Genomic DNA, 26,507 nt, shown 5'->3' on the forward strand with positions numbered 1-26,507 from the left:
AGGTCCACAGTTCTATCAAACTTATAACTAAATTAAATTGTATAAAGCAAATACTGGTACAAACTATATTTAAAATTTTTTTATTTTATTTTTTTTAAGTGCTTCATTATTTTATGTTCAGTAAATTCTACTACCTCCTGTGTTTCTAAGCCAATGACTCCATCTCTAGCCATTATCTGCGGTGTGTGGACAAATGAGAACAATTGGTGGTTTCTGTAGAGAATGGGAAAAGGCAAAATGTGCATAGATCTTTCAGGTATATATTTTATTATCTTCTAGAGCACTTAATAGGCATACTCTTTTACATTAATCTAGGACTGTAAGTCCTGAATGGGCAGGCTCTGTGTTGTCCTCACTGTAATTTACCTAAACTACTTATCCATTTCTAAAATGTTTAAACTGATTTTCTCGTCTTTCATTTGGAGTGGGCTGCTATTAACTGAATTGTGGGCCTACAAAATTCCTGCGTTGAAGTCCCAACTCTTAGTACCTCAGCATGTGAACTTACGTGGTGATAAGGTGTTGAAAGAAGTAATAAATTTATAATGAGACCATTAGGGTAGGCACTAATCCAATGTGACCAGTGTCCTTATAGAAAGAGAAAATTTGGAGGCAGACACGTATACAGGGAAAACACCATGTAAACACGAAGACGGCAATATACATGCCAAGGAGAGAGGTCTGGAACAGATCCTTCCCTCACAGCTCTCAGGAAGATCCAACCCTGCCAACAACTTGATTTCCAAATTCCAGTCTGTAGAACTGTGAGACAATAAACTTCTATTGTTTAAGCCATTCAGGTTGTGGTACTTTGTTTGGCAGCCCTAGGAAACTAATAGAAGAGTGTAGACCAAAAAATGATTGGAAAACTTTTAAAATATTTTTTGAAATATATATATGAGAAAAAGTATCTGCTCCCCACTTTCTTCACAATTACTACCTTAATTCAGATCAGACTGATTCATCAGTTCATTTAAGCATTACTTTAATCCTTTCTTAATTGGTTCAACATAGTAGGTACTCCAAACATGTTTATTGAAGAAATGAATTTGAACTGAAGATAATCAAGTGCTTCTATAATTGGTTGACTTATGTAATTGTGAGTGTTGTGCCCCCTTGAGTGGTAATTTGGCTTTAAATTACTTTTAGTTTTTCAGTATGTGTACTAGCTTTGTGTAGCAAGACAGGTGTAAGCATTAGGAAATAAATACATAATATCTTCTAGAGTACCCTTTATAATGTGAATTTGGAAGCTTTTAGTTAATCAAATGCATTCTCTTTTTTTCCTGACACTACTAAATTGGAAGAAATGAGTAAGAAGATTTACAACTATAGGGACAACAGATTTGGTAGATGCGACAATACTAATTTTATATTAATAATAATTTTGCAAGCTACAAAGCAGATGGATGAGTGGCAACAGTGAAGGAAGTTAAAATTTAAGTTGAGACAGGAAACAAATTAGAAGCAAGCTGCTTTTTGCAACGGAACCTCAACAGTCTCAGAAAATAGAGGTACCAGATGTCTCTGAATGTAGGGTTATATATATGACTAAATACATGAATACTGGTTAGAAGTCTATAAGAAAAGTAGGTTCTCTGAACCCCTGTACATATCCATTGCTAGTTACTTTCCTAATCCTGGTAAAAGAGTTTGCTATTTGGAGAATTTGATCCAGGGATACTCTCTACTCAGAAACACCAGCTCCAGTTAAGAGTCTAGGTGCCATGCTAAAATTAACGGAATTAAGAGTAATCATATCACTGAATGTGATATGATTTTCCCAAATGACTCTGAGAACCATTACAGCCTGGTCCATATCTCTATTGACATTGACACAAGATTGGAGGAGTTTCCTCAGGGGAAATAGTTCAACATAAGATAAAATGCCTTATATCATTCAATCAAAAGTGTGTGTGCCTGTGTGTGCAGAGATATGAAACCTGGTGTTCCCCAGTGCAATATTAAACATTGATCACTCTAAAATAAAATCTATGTGAAAAAAGCTTTCTGCCTCCACTCAAATCCTAACCTCTTTTGAGTGCTTAACTCCTACTTGTATTCAGACACCAGACACAAGACATAGGGATTTGAGGACATTTCTAACAAGAACAAGAAGGAATAAACAAACAAACAAACAAAAACCATACACAAAAAGAGAAACTCAGAGGAAACAAACAATACCATATAGTTCTGGAAATAGAAATCAATCTTAAAATATATATTTAATAAATATTCCTAATAATACGAGAATATATGGTACATACATAAAATAAGGATAGTAGACTAGATCACAAAACAAAACAAGACATTCAGTGAACCTGAAAGAGCTCCTGGAAGTTAAATCTAGCATAACAAATGAATAATTTAATAAAAAGCCTGGAAGATAAACCTAAGAACATTGAAGAATGAAGAATAATAAAATGAACAATAAAACCAAATAGTGTAAAAGAAGAATTAAAAAGTTGAGAAAATTATGGTAGTTAGAGAGAAGCAATATCAATATAATAGGAATTTAAGAAAGGGATTTTATAAAACACTAGGGTAGAATATTATGAAAGACATAATACACTCAAATTTTCCACACAAAAATTGTCAAATTGAGAGGGCCCACTCATTATACAATAAGGATTAGAAAAGATCTGTGCTGGTCAGGGAGAAGGAAAACAAAAGAAGAAGCCAAAGGAAAAAGGAAAAGACATATGAAGAAGAGGAACAATAGGAGAAAAAGAAGAAAATATTCAAAACTAAGGGTGGAAAATTGGAATGTCTTCAGACGTCTCATCAGTAATGGCAGAAGACAGTGGGACAGTGCTTTCAAAATTCTGAAGGGAAGTATTTTTTCACTTAGAATTTTGTATCCTGGCAAAAGTCTGGACTAGTAAGAAGGTAGAAAGAAGTTATTTATATAAACTAAAGATTTTAAAGAATCCACAACTCTGGAAGCTGCTGGAAGATGTGTTTACCAAAAACAAGGAGTGAGTGAAGGAGAAGTAGCCTCAGGGGATCCAGCACAGAGGAGAGAATGGAAATTTCCATAGTCATGGTGGAAGTGGACCCTAAACAGCAGGCTCTCAGTGCCAGCAGTCAGAACATTGTGGGGAGTGGAGAACTTCAGGAAGGCCACCTCTGGGGAGGAGACTAAACTGGTGTTACCTGATGTGGTTGAGTGTATTGAGAAGAGCTTTCCACTTCTGGACAGGGGTTTTGGATTGCATTTTGTCTCCCCTTTTATTTTCATTTGTTGGAGCCCTAACTCCTAGTTCTTCACAATTTTACTGTATTTGGATATAGGGCTTTAAATAGGTAATTAAGTTAAAATGAAGCCATTAGAGTGGGCTCTAATCTAATATGGCTGATGTCCTTATAAGAGGAGAATAAGATGATAGGCTATACAGAGATATCAGGGGTGGGTGTGCATATAAGGTAACCAGGTGAAGAGGCCAATGTCGCAGGCCTCAGAGGAAACCAACTCTGCTGGGGCCTTGTCCTAGAACTTCCAGTTGCCAGAACTGTGAGAAAATAAATGTCTTTTGTTTAAGTCATCAAATCTGGGTTGTTGTTGTTGTTGTTGTTGTTTTTGAGACTTAAGTTATGCTTTTTTTGCCCTGGCTGGAGTGGAATGACTCGATCTCGGCTCACTGCAACCTCCGCCTTCCGGGTACCATGCCTGGCTAATTATTTATTTATGTATCTATTTATTTTTATTTTTTGTATTTTTAGTAGAGATGGAGTTTCTCTATGTTGGTCAGGCTGGTCTCGAACTCCAGACCTCTGGTGATCTGCCTGCCTTGGCCTCCCAAAGTGCTGGGATTACAGGTGTGAGCCACCATGCCTGGCCAAATCTGGGTTATTTTTTTTTATGGTAGCCCAAACAGACAGATTCTGAATTAGTAATGAGTGGTTAGAAAACTAACAAATGTCAAAAGAGACAATTAGAAAGGGAAATATATCATTCAAGATTGGAAATATAATTATAGCACTCAACATACTGTTCTATGAAAAGCAGCCAGAATAATGTGAACACTGAAGATTGGTTTAACAAAAATTATCGAACTACAGTCATGCACCACATAACATTTCACTGACACATTGAATATACAATGGTAGTCCCATAGGATTATAATGGAGCTGAAAAATTCCTATTGCCTAGTGACATCATAGCTGTTGTAACTTAGCAGTGCAGAGCTTATGTGTTTGTGATGATGTTGACTAAGATCAATATGTTATGCCCTATAGCCTAGTACATACTAGGCTGTACCATTTAGGTTTGTGTAAATACAATCTATGCCCAATGACAAAATCGTCTAATGATGGGTTTCTCAGAATATATCCCCATCGCTAAGTGAATCATGACTTGTATATTCAAAGGATGGGAAAAGGAAAATTCAGAATGAGGGATGAGAAGAAAGTTATACTCTTTTGTTCCATAGTAGAAAACTAGTAGATAATAATTTAAATTGAAAAGCAGGAAATAGTAATAAAATCATAGTTAGAAATATGGAAGGAGGTTAAGAGAATATCCAGTTTTAGGGCTGTAAAGGGACTGCCTCTGCGGAATGGAAATATGTGTGAGAGTAGGAAGGAGAGAGAAGGCTGCACTTATATGTTATGGAACTTGTCTTTTTGGACTATGTACATGTATAGGTTTGATAGCATTTTTAATTAAGTGTGATTTAGAATATGTCTTGGTCTAGGAAAAAAATCATTGATTTGAAAAATGTGCCATTAGTTGTGAGGAGGTAAGCAGGTTTCTTGTCATGTCAGCTTCACGTAACCCTTGAGATGTCAGTATAAACATGGGCAAATTTGCAGTTGAACTGCCTGTGTTTTTTATATATGTACTTTTTTGTCTTTCAATAAAAATTTATTTACAAGAAAAAGTGGCAGGCTGGATTTGGTCTCTAGGCCCTCATAGTTTGCTGACCTCTGCTATAGATAATTAATATTGTTTTAAAAAAAATTTCTGTGGGTATATAATAGATGCATTTACTTACGTTAAGTGAAATAAGTCAGACACAGGAAGGCAAATATTGCATGGGATCTAAAAATCAAAGCAATTGAACTAATGGACATAGAGAGTAGAAGGATGGTAACCAGAGGCTGGGAAGGGTAGTGGGGGAGTGGTGACGGGGAGATTGGGATGGTTAATGGGTACAAAATAAAATAGAATGAATAAGACCTACTATTTGATAGCACAATAGAGTGACTATAGTCAATAATAACTCAATTGTGCATTTAAAAATAACTAAGAGTATAATTGGATTATGTGTAACACAAAGGATAAATGATTGAGGGGATGGATACTTATATATTTTTTAATTCAACTTTCGTCTAAACTTCTGATTAAATTATTCTGTCTTCCTTTTACTTATGAATCAGGAGAAGAAATAAGGCATGCCAAGTGAAGCTTCATAAAACAGGTAGAACTCAACAGCTGTTATACTTTTGGAAAAACTGTTTAGTGAAACAAGTAGCATATATAGCTGTGAAAAGTTTAGCAGAGTAGCAAGGGGTCAGTAGGTACAGTAGTATCCCCCTTATCCACGGGGAATACTTTCCAACATCCCCAGCTGATGCCTATAATTGCCGATAGTACCAAACCCTATATATAGTAAGCACTAATTTCTTTTTTCTTCTTCACAATTTCATGGATAGAATATTCGGTCTTACTATAGATCTTAGCAACCTCAGCATAAGATATTTTTCTTTCCTTATTAACTTGAGAACTTTCATCTTTTCACTTCAAGGAGGCACTTGATGCCTTCTTTTTGGCATATCCAAATTGGCAGCATTGCTACTCTTGCACTTTTTGGGCCACTAAGTAAAATAAGGGCCACTTGAACACAAGCACTGCAATACTTCAAGAGCCAATGTGATAACCAAGACAGCTACTAAGTGACTAATGGATGGGAAGCATATATAGTGTGAATATACTGGACAAAAGGATGATTCATGTCCTGGGTGGGACAGGGTGGGATGGAGTGAGATTTTATGCTACTTAGAATGGCATGTAACTTATAAATTGTTTATTTCTAGAATTTTCCTTTTAATATTATTGGGTCAAAGTTAATCTTGGGTAACTGAAACTGTGGGAAGGCAAAACTGTGGATGGGGGGACTATTATATAAGGAAAGCAAGTAAATTCTTAAAAACCCAGTAGGGAAGTCAGTATCAGAATTGGGACATCTTGAAGAAAGGGACAAGAGAGTGTCATTGAGTCCTGGTAACTGAGTGGAGTTTTAGGTCTTGATAGAAAGGGTAAGGAAGAAAAACTCATGTTCATGAGTGGCACAGTATCTCTGCTCCTTTGGCAAAGACTGGAATCTCTTTTAATTGTTTTATGTTTGGATGTACAGGGACTCACGGAAGCGTCTACAGCCCTTAGAGAGACAGAAACTTTGAGGGACTTGGTTATAAAATAGAAAGCAAACTATTCCTAATATGCTCATATCTGGACATAACAATAGGCTGTATCATTCACCTCTTTTTTTAACCATTTATTTATACATATATATATTTATATATAGGTGAGCACAATGATTCAAATAAAGATGTAGACAAATTATGCATTATGCTAAATAGCTAACAATGTTAGCATACAGGACACCATGTTGCTTGGTAATTAACATTCTCCCATGTAATGTATTGCTTCTTAGGAAGGATCTGGCGTAGTTGCTGATGCAAACACTACATTATGTCTTACACAGAGGTTGATTAAACAGTTCTCTCAAAGGACACTCCTCCTCCTCCAGCATTTGATGTAAACTCAGTCAGGATAGTAGAAATCTTTGCTCTTTGATTCCCCAAAAGTTAATAAATGCATGTTTTCTCCAGTTTTCAAAATGTCGAGGTCTGCTTGTTTTGTTTGTATCATTTTGTAGGGACTGTATTGTGAATACATGAGAGCTTGGTCCAGATCATTTCTTTTAGTTGCCTCTTCCCAAGTAAGTTGTTCTTGAAGAGAATAAGCAATTCCTCCTTGGTGAATAACAGTCCTGCTACAATTTAATCATTTCACATGCAGTAAACTTTTCTTGGATATTCATTTAGAAGAAAATTAACTGTTTTGACGTTTGCCCTTAATATGATCAAACCAGTGTCACTGTCATTTTATGTGCTTCCAGTACACAGCCAGTGTCTTGGGAGGGCCAGAAGGCCTGGAATCATGGTATGTTCTTACCTGATGTAAAATACTCCAACTTGTCTAAAGACTGTCAGATCTCCCTTTTCTTAAACTCACTCAATAGTTGAACCATATGGAAAAATCATGGAGAATTATTTGGGGGAAATTCTCTTGCCATCTTACAAGGTATAACAATCAAAGCTTATTCCTAGGCTACATACTCTTCAACATGATTGAAAATTGTACTTAAACCACTAGTAAGTAGTGAGAATAAACAGGCACATTTTACATTTTACCAACACAGTTAAGGAGAAAACAACAAACAACAACAACAACAAAAACTTCTACTTCATTTGAAAAAGTAATACAAAATATCAGGTCAATTGCATGGAATCTTGGAGAAATATTTGTTAGGTTGATAAGATTAAGCAAAATTCTTTTTCTTCCCATAGCCTCAATTCCAAGAATAACAATGTGAAATTAATTGGTGAAATGCTTATGATTTCTTAAGGAAGACACATTTAGAATAAATATTAAAATGGTTATTTCTGGATAGAGCATTTCCAAAAATTACTTTTAATTGATTAATCTTGCAGTATTTTCTGACTATTAGAAAATACTGCAAGTCTTAGAATTGTAATGTACAGAGTATAATGTAGTTTTTTATAGTATTTTGAATTAGAATAATCTGTTACATGTAAAAATATATTTTTAAAATCTGTATAATTGAATTGTTAATATTAGATATAACTTTGAAGCAATTTTCCTCAATGTTGTTCTAAATCAATCTGATGCATTATGAAACTTTTTTTTATATATATGCTGTTCCTTGGCATGGTATGGCTTTTGAAAAACATTGATTGCACACTATTTTTTAAAAGTACATATTGAATTATTATTGCTGAATATATAAAATTAACTGAATAAGTTATTTTGTTGTTTTAATGACAACAATGTAATAACTAGGCAAACACTGCCAATCCTAGAATTGGTCTGTGTATACTTTTCTGATTGGAGGGGGACATTTCTGAATAACATTAAGAGGCAAAATTAATAAGCATTACAAATACTCTCCTGTGAAATTAGCAATATTTTACAAAAAATAAATGTGTGTCTATATAATATTTTGTATTCTTTATTAGAAAAACAGTAGGTAATCATGAATTTGAAAGTGCCATAACAGCTGACTCAGTAAATTTTTCGTTTTTCTTTGAATGGCCAAAATTATTTAGAGAAATTATTAAGTGTAATTTCACTGTTATCAAAATGCTTTCTGACTATTCTAGATTAATGTTATTTTAAAACAATAAAGCACGACATACACTTTTTAAAGAAGATGCCCAGTTTTTTTTATACGATGGTAACATTTAAAGATTTGTAACATTATTTGCAAAAATCCTGCAATTTTATAGTATTGTAGCTTTAGTCAACATTTCTACTATTGGTATACATATTTTAGCTCATTTTTCTTCAAGTCCAATTAATAAAAAATGGAAAAAAAGGATCCAAACATTTGACATTTAATAAGTCACTTTCATGTGATCAAGCATTTTGCGCATTTTATGTATTTAATACCACAATTTGTTCATAGATGAGAAAACCAAGTCCCACAGATGTTCACTAGATTTCCGAGAGTGACAGAGTCTAAATTTTACCCAGTTTAGTCCAAATCCCAAACCTCTGCCTTTACAACAAACTTGTCCCCATGTTGATAATAGCTTAGCTTACTATTCAAATGGCATACACATTTGAAAATAAAAGTGGTACTACTGTTTAAATATAATAATAATGACATGTATATATTGTTTCTGGTATCAGCTCTCTGTTCTACTCCTTTCCATCCTAGTTTATTCCTTAAAAGTATGTATTAACTTTGTATCCATTAAATTATTAATCTATTTTATATCCTTGCCCTTTAAGAATCTGACATTTTCTCACCTCTTTTTTCCTTTGGCTTTCAATCTCAATTTTACATTTCCCAATTTTCATTTTTGAAGTTACATTTGTGCATTTGAAGACTGATACCATTTACCTTTTGTTCCCTAAACAAAATGAGGACGTCTGCCATGATTTATTGATTATCTAAGTGTTGAACCCAATAAACTTTTAGAATTGCATGACTATGAACATATTGTTTATTGAAGACCCAGTGATCGTTTTGATTACGTTTTCTTTTTCCTTTTTTGTGTTGCTTTACTCAAAATTTTCAAAATCAGCTATATATTTTATGTGTTGATTACCGTACTGTACATTTGTGTGTGCTGGGGGGTAGGGGGCTGCTAACTGTTATTTGTAGAGCTTCTATTTACCACTCACTATCCTGTTGTCTTATCATATGTTTACAGGCCTTAGTCTATCTAGCTTCAAATTTCTAGGAGGCTAATTGATGTAATATGTTGCAACCCACTCCGAATTGAGCATAGTATTTTATACAAGGAAGAAAAAGTACCCTAGTATAACATTATCTCCATTTTTAAAAACTATTCCTTCTTTTCCTGTATTCATTCAACAAATATTTATTGAGTACTCTGTACCCCAAACATGGACATACCAGCTGAACATACAGTTACTAACAAAACAGTAAAACATTTCCATTCTCATGGAGCTTATCTACTAGTAGAAGTGACATTAAGTCCTAAGTGACATCTTATGTACTAGTAAGAATTGACATTAAATAAATGTGTACAATGTTAGTGAAAAGTATTAAAAAGAGCACACTGGGGAGAGAGCATATGAAATGTTAGGAAAGGCAAGCATTGTAAATTGAATCATTAATTAAAAACTGTTTAAGATTAACCTAAGATAATCATAAAGCCTATTATTTATAGAACACATCAGCACAACAGCATATTAGAGAACTCATACATAATATTAGAGAGCTCGTACATCATAGTCAAGTATAATTTATCCTTGGAATGCAAAAATGGTTCAACATGCTAAAATTAATAACTGTGATAAACCACATTAATAGAACAAAGAACTTAAAAATATATTCCCATCTCAATATACTCAGAAAAATCATGACAAAATTTTCCATAGGAGTGTATCTATAGTAAAAAACATAGTATATACAGGGATTGATAATATCCACAATTTCAGGCATCCACTGAAGGTCTTAGAATATATCCCACACCCCTGTGGATAAGGGGGAACTATTTTATGTAGAAAACTATAAAGATTCCAGAAAAAAACTGTTAGAACTAATAAATCAATTTAGTAAAAGTACTTGCATTCCTATATACTAACAATGAACCATCTGAAAAGGAAATTCAGAAAAAACTCCTTTTACAATAGCCCTCAATAAGAATAAAATACTTAGAATTAAGCTTAATCAAGGAGGTGAAAGACTGGTACACTGAAAACAACAAAACATTGTTACAAGAAATTGAAGAAGACATAAATAAACGGAAAATGGAAAGACATCCTGTGTTCACTATTTCCATCAGAATCTCACTGGCCATTTTTTTTTAACTGGAATAGTTAAAAGCAATCCTGAAATTAATATAGCACCACAAAAGATCCAGAATAGCCAAAACAGTCCTAAGAACAAAGAAGAAAGCAGGAGGTATCAAACTTCATGATTTTAAAATATATTTCAAAGCTATAGTTATTGAAATCTTATGGTACCAGCATAAAAACGTGCATATAGACTAATAAAGAGCCTAAAAAGAAACCTATGCATATATAGTCAACTGATCTTTGACAAGGTTGTCAAGAATACACAATGTGGAAAGGATAGTTTCTTCAACAGAAGGAAAAAAGGAATGAAGGAAGGAAGGAATAGAGGGAGGGAGGAAGATGGGAAGGGAGGGAGGGAAGGAACAATGAGGAAGGAAGGGAGGAAGGAAGGGAGGGAGGGAGGGAAAGGAAGGAAGAGAGGGAGGAAAGGAGAGAAGGAGAAAAGAAAGAAAGAAAGAAGGAAAGGAAGGAAAAGAAAGAAAGAAAAAACATTGATATCTTACATCCTGCACAAAAATCAACTTAAAGACTTTAACTTAGATCTGAAATGGTAAAATTGAAACAGAGGAAAAACTTGACTTTGGTCTTGGTATTGATTTCTTGGTTATAACACCAAAGCACAAGCAACAAAATAAAAAAATAGACAAATGGTATTATATCAAATTAAAAAGAAAACAGGCCGGGCGCGGTGGCTCACGCTTGTAATCCCAGCACTTTGGGAGGCCGAGGCGGGCGGATCACGAGGCCAGGAGATCGGGACCACGGTGAAGCCCCGTCTCTACTAAAAATACAAAAAAATTAGCCGGGCGTGGTAGTGGGCGCCTGTAGTCCCAGCTACTCGGAGAGGCTGAGGCAGCAGAATGGTGTGAATCCGGGAGGCGGAGCTTGCAGTGAGCTGAGATCACGCCACTGCACTCCAGCCTGGGTGACAGAGCGAGACTCCGTCTCAAAAAAAAAAAAAAAGTATGCATAGCAAAGGACAAAATCAAAGTGAAAAGACAACCTGAAGAATGGGAAAAAATATTTGCAAACCATATGTCTAATAAGGGATTAATTTCAAAACTATATAAGGAACTTCCATAGCTTAATAGCAAAAAACAAAACCAAACACACACACACAAAAGGAAATAAGCTGATTAAAAAATAGGCAAATGACTTGAATGGAAATATCTCTAAAGAAGACAAACAAGTGGCCAACAAGTATCATGTTTGAACAGATGATCAACATCATTAATTATCAGGGAAATGCAAATCAAAACAGCAAAAAGATATCATCTTATATCTCTTAGGATTGTTATTATCAAAATAAAGATAAAAGAGTTGATGGTGATGTGGAGAAACTCAAAACCACGTGCACTGGTTGTGGATATATAAAATAGTGAAGCAGCTATGAAAAACAATATGGAGGTTTTTCAAAAACCTAAAATAGAATTGCCATATGACTCAGAAATCCCACTTCCTGTTATACATCCAAAGGGATTGAAATCAACATGCCAAAGAGATGTCTGTACTCCTATGTTCATTGCAGTATTATTCACAATAGCCAAGAAATCAAAATAAACAGTGTCCATTAACAGATGAATAGATAAGGAAATTTGGTTTATACTGCCAACAGACCTACATTATAAAAAAGTTGAAGAAAGTTCTTTAGCAAATAGAAATGATGTCTTATGACACTCTGGATTCACATGAAAAAATTAAGAAAGCCAGAAATGATAACTATGTTGGTAAATATATTTAACTTGAAATTTTAAAAATATTACTTATTGTTCAAAACAAAAATAATGACAATTATTGTGGGATTTATAACAAACATAAGTAAAATGAATGACATTCTAGCATAATGACTGAAAAAAAACAAAATACACTGTAGTGAGATTCTTTATCTATTATTTGAAAGATGGGTGTAATAAATACTGGTGTATGTTGTAAACCTTAGGGTGGCCCTTAATAAAGATTTTAAAAACCTATATGATTAAATGGGACAATAAATGTATTTAATGCAAAAGGCGGCAGTAAAAGGGAACAAAGAATAGATGGGATAAATAGAAAAATAAGAAGATGAAAACGATACACTGCACAAATACTGATCATATATAAGTGGAAGTGGCTATATTAGGCAAAGAAAACCCCTGGACAAGAACTCATACCAAAGATGAAGAGGAATATTTTGTATTGAGTAAAGGATCAATGCATTTAAAAAATATAGCACTCCTAAATGTGTATGTGTGCTTTATAAAAAAAAAAAACCCTCAAAATACATGAAGTATAAAATGGCATAACTGAAAGGAGTAGTAAAAAGCTACAGTTAGTCTTATAATTTTCAACACTTCTGTCTTAGCAATCAATATAAAAAGGCAGGAATCAGTAGATTTATAACAAACTTGAACACACTATCACCAGCTTGATCTAATTGACATATGGAATATTACACTAAAAAATGGAATTCCAGTTTTCAAGCACATGTGAAACATTCACAGAGATATATCATATTCTGGACCAGAAAAGATGTGGCAGAGAATTTAAAACCTACAGAATATGTTCTCTGATTGTAATTGAATTAAATGAGGCATCAATAATAAAACCACAGCTGAAAAATACCCAAATATTTGGAAATAAGGCAAAACATCCATAAGTAACCCATGGATAAAAGAGAAAATAAGAAGAATTATGATGAAAATGCAACACATTAAATTGTATGGAATGCAGCTTTACCAGCGTCTGAAGAGAAATTTATATCTTTAAATTTTTGTATTAGAAAGGTTTAAAATTTAATAGCAAAGAGGAATTGGAGGCAATAATTATGGACTTTGAAAGTGTTTTCTGTACATGAGTGCAATGAAATCAGGCAGTAACTGATGGGTAATGTTTGATCAATGAAAGCTTTGTTTCCTTCTTTTCCTTTTTTTATTTTTTTTAGTGGGAAAGATTTTGGCCAGTAAATACGATAAATATCTACCAAAGATGGCAAAATTGATCATGAAAGAAAATAATAGGATGTGATCTTATGCAGGAGTGGAAGGTTTTTCTTGGATAGGGGTGTAAAACTTTCATCCATTTTAACAAAAGGGAAAACGGTATATATAGATAGAGATGAAGGTATGTTTGTGGCCCCATGTAGTGAAAAGAGCTTGTGGAAGTTGATTTTTCTTGTTTCCATTTGCTTAGCTCAACAGTTAAGATTATCCGGGCAGAGGGAGGCTCCAGGCCCTCGAGAAACACTGGCAAGTGGTAGAGGGAAGATTCACATCCCAAAGGAGCAGAGAAAGAATTTATAATGGAAAATTTTCTAAAATAAATGTTGTAAGTAAAGAGAGGTCAGAGGCCTACAGTCAGGAAGAAACCTGTCTAATGTTTATTCACGCTGAGGGGAGAAACTTTGAGGCATGTTAGGTATTTGACTCCCAAGGCTTTAAGTTGTAACTCTCAGAAAAAAAATTGTTTTTATTCCTGGCTCATGCTGCTGACTTTCTTCTTAAATGTCAAAGACATATTTATTCTTGATTATTACATGCATTTTTGAACATATGGTATCTTAGAAAAGAAAGCAAACAATCACCAAGCACTCAGTGATTTCCCTTCATGTACCCTTCAGAGAGCATGAGAAACGAGCTGAAATAAAATGTTTGCTATGGAAGCTTTTTCACTGTTTTTTTTCAAGTATGTTTTGTTTTAAGAAGATCCACTTCAGGCACTGAAACAGGCACATAATCATCTGTTCTATGTCATTCCCTAATGAAATGTACCTTAGATTCTTTTGGGAGATTTTGCAATTTTATTTAGCTCTTTAGTCAACCCAATGGTTAGTGACTTGTTTTCAAAAATATTTTCCTTACCATTCTCAAAAATCACAGAATTTTAAACTTGAAAAGATACCTTGAAATCCCTAATATAACTGAGTTTTTAGTATACTCAGAAATAATTTTTGGTAAATTTTTGACAGATGTGCATCACTGGACTTCAGTTACATGCCATCAAGATAACCTGACCTCTTTACGAATCACTTTATTATTCATTTGACATTTGTATACCAGTGAGTTTCAAGAGGTTTTTGGATAGTGTGGTCATGACTATGTTAAACTGAGTAACTAGATCAGGGAAAATTCAAGAGGATTAAGATCTGGAATTGGATTTGGTGTTGAGGGAAGTTTCCTTCAAAACCTGGGAGAGGATTTAAGTAAGTAAAACATACAATTTAAGGAGTGTATGGTTCTGGACGAATTACTCCAACTCAGACCAAGGACTAGTAAACGATACAGTGTTTCAGCTTTCAGAAAGAGTACAAAATGAATTTAGCTACTCTATAAGGAAAGACAAAAAGTAAGCTTTTGAACTGGCAATAATGTTGACTTGCTGCTCAGTCCCAAAATTTCTGGTAAGATTTTGACAATATATATGGAGATACCGACAGGCAAGCAGGTTTTTATCATTAAGTATCTGTAAGGAGTGGTACATTTTCAGCCACAAGAGTGGGAATCAAAAGCAGAATTACAGTCCCTGAGAGATCATTGAAAAAGCAAGGACTTTTTTTCCTAAAACTAGAACCCAAGGTAATGTTTCAGTCTCAGATATACTGTTAAATCCCTTCTGCTGAAACTTGGCAGGAGGACAAAATTATATTTACAGCCATAAAAGTTTGAATGCTGAGGCCCAGAGTGCTAGACCAAGTCTTCTTTTAATTTTTTTTTTTTTTTTTTTTTTTTTTTTTTTTACTTTGGTATAGATTGTTCATGAAGGCTAGGCCACTGTTGAGCCTATAGGTTTGGGTGAGTAATATAATTTAATTAGACTACAACTAGTTGGCCTGATTTTCTACTTTCTAATAGCCAGCTATTCTGTTGTAAAATGCAGCCACATATTTTAATGGTGGAGTATTTTTTAGTGATTTTGGCTATTTTCTTTTAAAGTATTTTTATTTAAGAGCACTTCTGAATTATTTTTGTGTTTAAAATAAGTATGTATCAAATTTGAAGCATACTTCTCTAAAGACATCAATTAGAATTACTCACAATGAAATGTATCATTTTCTTAATTCAGTCATGAAGTTAGGTCAATTAGTTATAGATGATAGATACTATGAATCCTCTGTATCAGAATTACCTTCAGTTTTTGATATTATCAGATACATGTGTATGTAATCTAACCTTATACTTTTTGACAGTCTACATATTAGACCTGGATGTTCTAATTATGAACAAAATAGACCCTGACCTCAAGGTGCTTTTGAGTCCAATCTACTGTGAGGCCTTCATAGGGCCATCTGTGAAGAAATTGTTCTCTGGGCAAGGATTACATTTGGCAAGAATTGTTTATACAACAATACATTCAAATGTTTTCAAGATAGGTTTGTTCTCCAGATTGCCATAAGACTTTTTTTACTCTTTATTTTATAAGCATTTGTGATTAGTTTGCTCAATTGCGCATAAATTTTGGGCAAATCTATCTACATGTATTATTTTAAGTTTTACAATTCAGTTTCACTCTGTATACTAGTAATCTTAAAAAATAAAGTGTCCAATGAATAAGTTAGCCAGATATAATCAAAAGATGCAGGGTTAATAGATCAATTTTCAAGTGCTGCAGATGTATTTTATAAATTAAAAATTGAAAGTGATACCTTTGATCAAACCAATGTTTTATCACTTGTAGGTGACAGACTCCGTTTGAGAGTCTAATAAAAATTATAAATTTATGGATAGGTAAATAATTCATGTATAAAATTTCATCTAAAATATCTGAGTTCTTTAATGGGTTATTTGGATTTCAGTAAAATAATTCCTGCCATAGGTAAAGTGATTTATTTTAAGTCCTCAGAACAACAACAAATACCTTTTAGGTAGTACAATTTATTAAGTTGAATTTTATGGAGACATTCTTCACCAATTTAATTTTTAGGCAAACTGACTTTGGGTAAAATGTTCTGTTTCACAGTAGCAGCAGACACTCATATGATGTGATAGTGTCCCAAGTTACCTACCTTTATTATTACAGCATTTTTATTCTAAGGTTATCACAATAAACATTTTACTCTATGATTCGAAATATGGAGCACTTTACTTAAGGATGAATTTTTCCCCAAGAAAAGTTTTAAAAAATCAATCTTATCTTCTGCTTTTAGAAAAAAAAATGAAGTGAAATCTTGTTTCTTTGCTAGTTTAATTATCTGTATTAGGAAAATTTTTCTTTTCTATTTCTCATGATATTTATGCCATCTTATACAGCTCTTTTCCTTTTTCCTCACTTAATGATCCACTCAAAATTATTGATGTTTGTTCTGTTTTGTGAGGGCATAAAATATGAATAAAACAAGGAAGGTTTCAGAATAGGTGCTTTATCCCATGTATTCATCCATTGAATTGAAATATTTGCTAAATGCTTTCTATATGCCTAATTCTCTTTATATTATCACATTTAGTGTTCACACTATCAATAAGAAGTAAATATTGTTTTTCTTATTCACCTGTGATATGCAAATGAATGCTAGTTTCTGGGGATAAGCTAGGGTGAGCAAAATGTAGACATGGCCCTTGCCTTCATCAAGCTTGTAGTTTACTGAGGACCAGCTTTTAAAAATGTTAAAAATTAAATGGGGTTAATTGTTTACAGAATACAGTGGGATCAAGTAGTATCATCTATCCTAAGTTAGCAGTAGTCAGAAGAAAAGGCTTCCTAGATAAGTGACTTTTTAGCAGGGATGAGAGGCATGAGTGGGGCTGAGCCCGTAAAGAATGTTCTTGGCAAATGGTCCTAGGTGAGAAATGCTGGTTATGAGTGGAGAATGTGCATTATCACTAGAGAGAAGAATGCAAAGACTGAGGAAATAGTTTGGAAAAGTTTAATAAAGGTTGTTGTAAGCTTTGTTAAGAAGTTTGAATTTGATGCCAAAAGAAACAAAACCACTGTAGGATTTTAAGTAGCCATGTACAACAATAAGGATTTTAGCCTCTGCCCGGCCACCCCCTCTGGGAAGTGAGGAGCGTCTCTGCCCGGCCACCCAACCGTCTGGGAAGTGAACCCAGCCGTCTAGGAAGTGAGGAGCGCCTCTGCCCGGCCACCGCCCAATCTGGAAAGTGAGGAGTGTCTCTGCCCTGCCACCGCCCAACTCTCTGGGAAGTGAGGAGCGCCTCTGCCCGGCCACCAACTGTCTGGGAAGTGAGGAGCTCTCTGCCCGGCCGCCAACTCTTTGGGAAGTGAGGAGCTCTCTGCCCGGCCGCCAACTCTCTGGGAAGTGAGGAGCATTTCTGCCCGGCCACCCCGTCTGGGAAGTGAGGAGCGCCTCTGCCCGGCCACCCGGTCTGGGAAATGAGGAGCGCCTCTGCCCGGCCACCCCGTCTGGGAAATGAGGAGCGCCTCTGCCCGGCCACCCCGTCTGGGAAGTGAGGAGCGTCTCTGCCCGGCCACCCCGTCTGGGAAGTGAGGAGCGTCTCTGCCCGGCCACCCCGTCTGGGAAATGAGGAGCGCCTCTGCCCGGCCACCCCGTCTGGGAAATGAGGAGCGCCTCTGCCCGGCCACCCCGTCTGGGAAGTGAGGAGCGTCTCTGCCCGGCCACCCACCCGTCGGGGAAGTGAGGAGCGTCTCTGCCCGGCCGCCCAACTCTCTGGGAAGCGAGGAGCGTCTCTGCCCGGCCACCGCCCTGTCTAGGAAGTGAGGAGCGCCGCTGCCCGGCCGCCCAACTGACTGGGAAGCGAGGAGCGCCTCTGCCCGGTCGCCGCCCTATCTGGGAAGTGAGGAGCGCCTCTGCCCGGCCACCGCCCAACTCTCTGGGAAGTGAGGAGCGTCTCTGCCCGGCCACCCACCCGTCTGGGAAGTGAGGAGCGTCTCTGCCCGGCCGCCCAACTGACTGGGAAGCGAGGAGCGCCTCTGCCCGGCCGCCCAACTGACTGGGAAGCGAGGAGCGTCTCTGCCCGGCTGCCCAACTGACTGGGAAGCGAGGAGCGCCTCTGCCCGGTCGCCGCCCTATCTGGGAAGTGAGGAGCGCCTCTGCCCGGCTGCTGTGCAACCTTCCAAGTGTGAAGTGACAGCCTTGTGTGTGATCTTTTCTGTCTTCCCCAAGTTTGCACTTTCGACATTAAAGTTTACTTTTTAGTTAAAAGTTAAAAAAAAAAAAAGAATTTTAGTTGGAAAAAACTGCATCTGGTAAGATTATAGAATTAATGAAAAAATGTTATAAAGCTTGAGATAGCTGACTGGGGAGCTGTTGCCCTTACTCCAAGCCAGAAGTGACAAGTTTTTAGATTAGGCTGTGGCACTGGTGCTGGAGAAAAGTGGAATCTATTAGAGCAATCTTTAGAGGCATGATCAACAAGATTTGACAACTCACTAAATGTAAGGTAAGTGAGACAGAGAAGCTGATGATTTAGTATCTGGTAGTATTTTCCTTTGGGAAAAGGGAGGACTACCAGTAGCAAGATGAGTTCAGTTTGGGATAAGAATGTCAAAGGATAACCAAGTGCATGGTGTCAGATAAGCCAAACAAGGATGTTTTAGGGAGCCAGTGGTCTACAAGTCAACTGTTGCCAAGGGTTAAGATAAATAAGAAAAGTAAGTCACACACATCCATTATACAATAATCAAAACTTCTGTAAGAAGAATCAGATCTGTAGTAACTTCCCTTTACTCATGCATTTTGTAAGCTCTGAAGTGAAGATTAGAGCCCAAGGTTTGTGACTCTACAGATCATGCTTTTCTCACTTACTTTTTAAAAAATAAACTAGACTTTTTGTTGATATTATTAAGCCATTTTAGGTTTACAGAGAAAATGGAACAAAAAATATACAGAATGTCCATATCTCACCCCCTACACTCCTTCCCCCCTACACCCCCCATTTTCCTATTTTTAACATCTTCCATTATTGTGGTACATTTGTTGAAACTGATGAACCAATATTGATAAATTATTTAACTAAAACCCATAGTTGACATTAGGGTTCACTCTTTGTATTGTATATTCTGTGGATTTTGATAAATGTAATATTACATGCATTCACCATTATAATATCGTAAGAAATAGTTTTAGGGTCTTAAAAATATTCTCTGCTCTACCTATACATCCTTCTGTCCTTTCTTTTCCCCAACCTGGCAACCACTGACCTCTGTACTATCTCCATAATTTTGCATTTCTACAATGACATATAGTTGTAGTCATGCAGTATGTAGCCTTTTCAGATTGTCTTTTTTCACTTAGCAATATGCATTTGAGGTTTTGCATGTCTTTTCTTGGATTGATAGTGCATTTCTTTGCATTGCTGAATATTCCATTGTATGGATGTAGCACGGTTTATCCATTCATCTATTGAAGTATATCTTGGTTACCTCCAAGTGTTTGTAATTATAAATTAAGTTGTTTTAAGCACGAACATGCATGTTTTTGTGGAGACCTACATTTTCTGTTCTCTTAGGTAAATACTAAGGAGCCCAATTGCTGGATTATTTGGTTAGGGTATACTTAATTTTGTAAGAAATTGTCAAACTGTATTCCAAATTTGATGTATCATTTTGCATTCCCTCCCAGCAATGAATGCAACTTCCTATTGATCTGTGTCCTCTGTAGTATTTGGTGTTTTCAGCATTTTAGATTTTAGCTATTATGAAAAGTGTTTAGTGATGTCTTACTGTTTTAATTTGCAACTCTCTAATGACATGTGTTGACTGTGTTTTCATTCTTCTAATCTGTATATGTTCTTTGGTCAGATGTCTGTTCTGATCTCTTGCCCAATTTTAAATTGAGTTGTTTTCTTGCTATCTACATCTTTGTGTTTCAACATGTTTAGTCTATTGGCATTTAATGTCATTATTAATATGGTTAGACATAGCTCTATCTAAATTGTTTTCTGTTTGTTTCCGCTGATTTTGGTTGCTCTGTTTTTCCTTTCCCAAATTTTTTATTATTTGATTTTGTAAAGCACTGAATGTAATATGCCTACTGGCTTTTTAGATGTGCCTTTTGAATTTTTTTTCGTGAGTGCTCTAGGGATTACAATACACATTCTTACTGCTTCATAGTCAGCTTTATATCATTGTTATACCACTTGTTAAAATTATAAACTTGCATTTATTCCTTTTCTACTCTCTTATGTTATTGTTGTTAGATATACTAATTTATCCATAGATTAGAAACTACACTAAACAATATTATAAATTTTGCTTTATTCAGATTATGTATTTTATAGAAGTTAAGAGGAAATGGTTTTTTATAGTCATTAAAACATTAAACATTTGTTACTCTTGTTTTATTTCTGAAGTTCTTTCTCCCTGGTATCATTGTTCTTGAGCTTGTATAGTTTTCTTAAACTTTTCTTGTAGTATGATTCCAATGGCAGTACATTTCCTTAGATTTCTTTATTTTAAAAAGTCCTTTATTTCACCTTCCTCTTTGAGAGAGTTTTTGCTAGATATAAAGTTCTGGTTTCATAGTTTTTTCCTTCATTCTAAACTTTAGAATTTTTTCCAGGGTTGCCTGGCTTTCAGGATGTTTGATGAGAGTCCTTGGCCATATGACTCTTTCTTTAGGTGCTGTCAAGATTTTGTCTTTATTTTTGTTTTTTAACAGTTTGAATACAGTGTGGCTAGGCATGGTTATCTTTTTGTTTATATAGTTTAGATTTTGCTAATTTTCTTGAACTTATAAGTGTATGTCTTCTACAAAATTAAAAAGTTTCTAGTCATTATTTCTTAAAATCATTTTCTGCTAGTTTTTCTCTTTTGTTTTCTTTTTGGGAATTCAATTATATTATGTAAGACCTTTTTACCATGTTACACAAGTTCCTGTACTCTGTTCCCTTTTCCGTACCTTTTCTCTTTGTTTTTCAAATTGGGTAAATTCTATTGATCTATGTTCAAGTTCACTGACTCCTTTCTTCTGTCATTCCCAATCTGTTTCAAAGCCCATATAGTGAATATGTTTTTTCATAAACTTCAGCTTTTTAATCTAAAAATACTTTCTATTACTCTGCTGAAATTTTCTTTTTTTTTATTACAAGCATGTTTTTCATTACATTACTGGTCATAGTTCTAGTAGCAGCTTTAAATCCTTCTCTGCTAATTCTAACATCTCAGACTGTCTAGTAGCTACCATCTATTGGTTATCATTTTCTTTGTTTCCCATGCAAATAGGTCACATTTTTCTGGAAATTCATAAATTGAATAATACTGCATTGTATTTTGGATATTGTGTTATGTTGCAGAGGCCTGGATTCTCCTGTATTCTTCCAAATAATGTTAGTGCTCTCATTTTAGCAGAGGCTAAGTTGCTTAAACTCAAAATAAAGCAAACTCCATCACCAATGAGGTTGGTAGTGCTTCACAAATGTCAGCTCAGATTGTTTTTATGCTTCCCCATGCATTATTGGTTCAGAGGTCAGCCAAGGATGTTTACGCTCATTCATGGAATTTGTGGTTTCTCTTTGCTGCCTCTCCCTTTTCCTGTCTCTGGCGGCTCTGGTTGTTCCAGGCTCCATTCTCTTGTTGTTCTGGCAGGTTTTCTATGGAGTCTTAGCCAACTTGTGCTGTTTGTGGTAAGTCTTAGCCAACTTGTGCCCTCAGGTCACAGCAGCAAAAACAGGGAAGTTATAACATGCAAGATACTTTCTCCAAGTTTTAATTTTCCTCTAAAATCGGCCTACTTTAGTTCATTTACTAGGGCCTTTATATGCTTGTTCTGTAGATTTTTTAATAGTTGTCGTATGCAAGGACAATTTATTAGGAGCTTATTCTTTCATATTGATAGATCTCCTGGCCTCCTCTATTTCTTCTTTTATTATTAATGTTACATTTCTTGCTGGTGTCAGCAGATAAGTCTCACTTTAAATTTTTCCTGAGAAATTCATTTTTGTTCTTTATCTTTTATCCTTAATGATACTACTTCACTATTACTAAGATGATACACATAATAAGAAAAACAACTTATGTTTTTTCAATAACTGACTGCCAACCTCTATTAAAAGGTGTTTGTGTGTTGTCTATTTCACCTTAGAAATCCTGTAAGATACAGAATATCTGCATTTTACTAATGAGGAAATTTAACTTGTCCAAGTCTAATTAGATACTGAGGGATACGGCAGGATTAAAACCCCTAAAATGGCCTATTATCTTCAACACAACACTAAACATAATGAAATAAAATAAAATAAAAATTATAACTTGGCATCCTTTTACTTATATAGTGGTTTACTTTCTATTTTTTCCCTTTCCTTTAAAATTGTGTACTTCTAGTGAAAGAGAAATAACAGTAATCCTCCATTAAGTTATCTATAACCCTCAAACCTCAGATTTAAAAGCATGTAAAATGGATTAACAAGTATTCATTGATGAATCTTAGTAGAATTATTAGACTCATTCTGATATTTGAATATTTGCCTGTAAGTTACATATGGTACATGTAAACCATACTGGACTACCATTCATCAACTTTCATGTAACTTAAAGTTACTATCTTGTTTTGGGTTGCTATAACAAAATAGCATAGACTGGGTCGATTATAGACAACAGAAATGTATTGCTCACAATTCTGGAGGCTGGAAAGTCCAAGATCAAAGAGCCAGCCAACTCAATGTCTGATAAAGACTGGCTTCCTGGTTCCTAGATGGTTATCTTCTTGCAACATCCTTACATGGCTGAAGAAGTGAGGAAGCTCTCTCTTGGGTGTTTTTTATGTGGGTATTAATCCCATTCATGATGACTGCCCTCACGATGAGGCCTACCAGAGGCCTCATCCCCTAGTATCTTCACAATGCGGGGTAGGATTTCAACATGTAAATTTGGGGAGGACACGATCATTCTGTCTATAGCAGTTTCCAACCATAAATAACAACTTCTTCTATCTGCATTTGGATAAAGAATCCCTCGTGTCTATCTGTGTTTTGGATCTTCCTTTCCTTTCACTAATAGTGCTGTCAGATAGAACTTTCTGTGATGGCGAAAAATTTCTATACCTCCACTTTCTAATACGGCAGCCACTAGCCATGTGCAGCTATGAGCACTTGAAATGTGGCTAGTGTGATTAATTACATTCTTAACTTTGTTTAAGTTTAGTTACTTCAAATTTAAATAGAATTATGTGCCTGGTGGCTGTTACATGAACAGTGCTACCCTAGAGCACCTTTGTGCTTCCTTTCCAAAAATGTATTATCTAACTGTGTGGTGCATTTATCTAATAATCTTCCTGGATTTTTTCAATTCATTGAATTTATGGGGTGACTACTATGTAAAGGAGTTCGTGTTAAGCATGGTTTTGATTCCCTTTCTTACTTTAAGTGTCTTTTTAAAAACTTTTTTTGATGTATTTTATTATATCTAAGAGTTTTTTATGTCTTCAAACATACCACACAGGTACACACACACACACACACACACACAGGTCAAAATTATTTTACCTTTACTATTATATTAAAAAGTAATTTTCTAAGCATGTTATTATTATATGTACATTTTTTATTTCTCCTTGGAAATTCCTATTACAAACTATTAGTTTTTCTACATGTCTGAAAGCTTCTGACTGCAGGAATTTTCTAGGAAAATTATTTTTAAGTCTGTCTAGCTATTTTTTCTCTAAATCTTTTCTAATATTCTAAGTGCTAGTAATTATCTATGATTGAATTAGCTATCACTACCTTCTTCTGTGGAAATAATAGGTATCCTTAACAAGTCCTCACAGTAATTTTTATGTTAAAGTTTTAACTACAGATGTGACCAAGCAAACTGATTGCTTATTTTTACTTTATATGTTATAAAAATTTTAACTTATGCTATGATATTTTTATTTTGATCACTTCAGGATCACCAAACAATTTTGAGAGCATGGGCTGTGAAAGATTTTGCTCCAAATTGTCCTTTGTATGTCCAGATATTAAAGCCTGAAAATAAATTTCACATCAAATTTGCTGGTAAGTTTTTATCTTGCATGAGATCCGTTGAATTTCCTGAAACTCCTATAGTGGCTTAAGAGTTAAGTCTCTGAACTAAGTGGCAACTTAAAATATTCAAGATTCTAAAGAACTGAAAATGATTATTAAAACTAATTTACTTGATATGAGAGGATTTATCCACTTTAATATGTGACAAGATAATACTTTTGCTTGAGTCTTAATTTTTTTATATAACTTGGTGATTTTAGTACCTTAACATACTGGATACCTTAATAAGCCTAAATATATTAGCAGTAGTAGATTTATGCATAATATAGACACAAATTTCAACTGCCATATCTACTCATTTATACGTAGGTTTACACATAGATGGGTAATACTTGGCTATAGATAATTGTTTAATACACACATAGGCTTACCATGCAATAGACTAATACATTGAAATGTATTCAGGTATATTTAAATAGAGTTAATTTAGGGGGTAGACTTTGAAAAGAATTCAAGAAAAAGATGCATGTGAACTTTTTTGAAGATACTGCTTTAAAAATGATAGATCACATGAGATTATACTTTGAATTGCTAGAAAATTGAACAGCAAAATTGTACTTGCTTTTTTTTCTTAAATGCTTCTGTAAAAAAAAAGCTAATGTTGATTTAAGCAGTAATTCATGTGCATGTTTCCCCCCAATCACAAATACCCCATGTTTTACATTGTATTTTATCTTAAAAGTCTAAAGCTCCAAGTCATTAAAATGTAATTCATTTTAGCAATGTGTCAGCAAAATGTATTTCCTTCAGAAAATGTGTTTACATATCTTAAAATTCTTACCTATTAGTGTATGATTCTGAAATGAAAAATTGTAAATACTAGGGAATTTTGATGTAATGATAAGAAAATTATGAAATGGTTGCTATTCAGTTTGCTCTAGCCTTCCCCAAATTTATGTGATCATTTTTTTTCCTAACAATGTATAGCAAACAATTTAAAGTAATAGCTTCCAACTCTGGTTGCACATTATTATGTTTTTGGAAGAATTTCTAAAGTACTGATCATAGAGATTCTGATTTATACAGTATGATAGGTGCTAGGGCCTCTCTAAGACTATTTCTTAACTGAAATTTGAGAATAACAGTGCCTCTTTTGTAGAAGGCTTTGTGAAATTAAATGGAAAAATATATGTAAAGTACTCCATCTACAACCTGTTACATATATCATTAGCATTCATCAAATGCCAATTGTTTATTAAAAAGACCTTTGTAACTAGGCTATCTTATTTTTATTATTGTTTAAGAAAAGAAATATTTTTGAAAAATTTTAAATATACATGGTGATGACTTGCTATGACAAAATTTTTGAATGGCAGTAATGACATTAACACTAAGTAAAATCTTAAAATGATGACTTTAAATTTGAGTGCCACCACTTAAGACAGGTAGGCAGATTAATATTTTGAGCCTTATTTCCTGTCTACTAAAAGGCCATAGGGATTATGTCTCTGTTTTATCAGGGTTAATAGTAAGGATTTAATAAATAATGTCTGAAACATATTAAGTGTTCTATAAGTGGATATTGTATCAAGACCTTAAAACAATATGTATTTTCGAAAGACAACTTGTGATTTTGAGTGTGTTTAAACTAAAATTCAGAGCAAACTTCAGTTCTTTCTCCCTTTAGCACGCCGTTGGTGTGTTTCCACAGAGAGATGAAATTTGCTGAAAAAGTCTACTGCTAAAAAAAATAGACTATTCGCATTAATCTATTTTCTAATTCTCATTTTGTCATTATTTTAATAATACCATCAAAATGAATAGATTATTTAAAAATTCTATCCCAACCATTTATCTCAATATTTCTCATTTTGACACCTGATGAAATTCTTTTTATTAGCACCTACATTCTTTTTTGACTGAGATTACAACATTTCAGAGGATCTCTTTTTATACTGTGTAAAGATGAAGGCATCCTAGTTTCATTAAAATACCACAAAAAGAGTTTGGAGTGATGTATGAAGCTCTCAAAACAATATCATATATTTTATATCTCAGCATGAGGTTAAAAA

At 34.6% G+C, this 26,507-nt stretch overlaps 1 protein-coding gene and 1 long non-coding RNA gene across 6 annotated transcripts in view; one reads left to right on the forward strand and one right to left on the reverse strand.

Annotated features, from left to right (window-relative positions):
• KCNT2 (potassium sodium-activated channel subfamily T member 2) overlaps positions 1–26,507 on the forward strand; it is a 398,329-nt gene that overhangs the window by 195,715 nt on the left and 176,107 nt on the right. For all 5 annotated transcript variants that reach the window (XM_055233859.2, XM_055233862.2, XM_055233861.2 and 2 more), the window contains exon 13: positions 24,357–24,465. In XM_055233859.2, coding sequence (XP_055089834.1) covers positions 24,357–24,465 — 109 coding nt within the window. The remainder of the gene's footprint in view (positions 1–24,356; positions 24,466–26,507) is intronic.
• LOC134731969 (uncharacterized) overlaps positions 1–26,507 on the reverse strand; it is a 156,136-nt gene that overhangs the window by 118,821 nt on the left and 10,808 nt on the right. The gene's annotated exons all lie outside the window — the stretch shown is intronic.

Source organism: Symphalangus syndactylus, chromosome 19, assembly GCF_028878055.3.
Source record: "Symphalangus syndactylus isolate Jambi chromosome 19, NHGRI_mSymSyn1-v2.1_pri, whole genome shotgun sequence".
NCBI lineage: Eukaryota > Metazoa > Chordata > Mammalia > Primates > Hylobatidae > Symphalangus > Symphalangus syndactylus.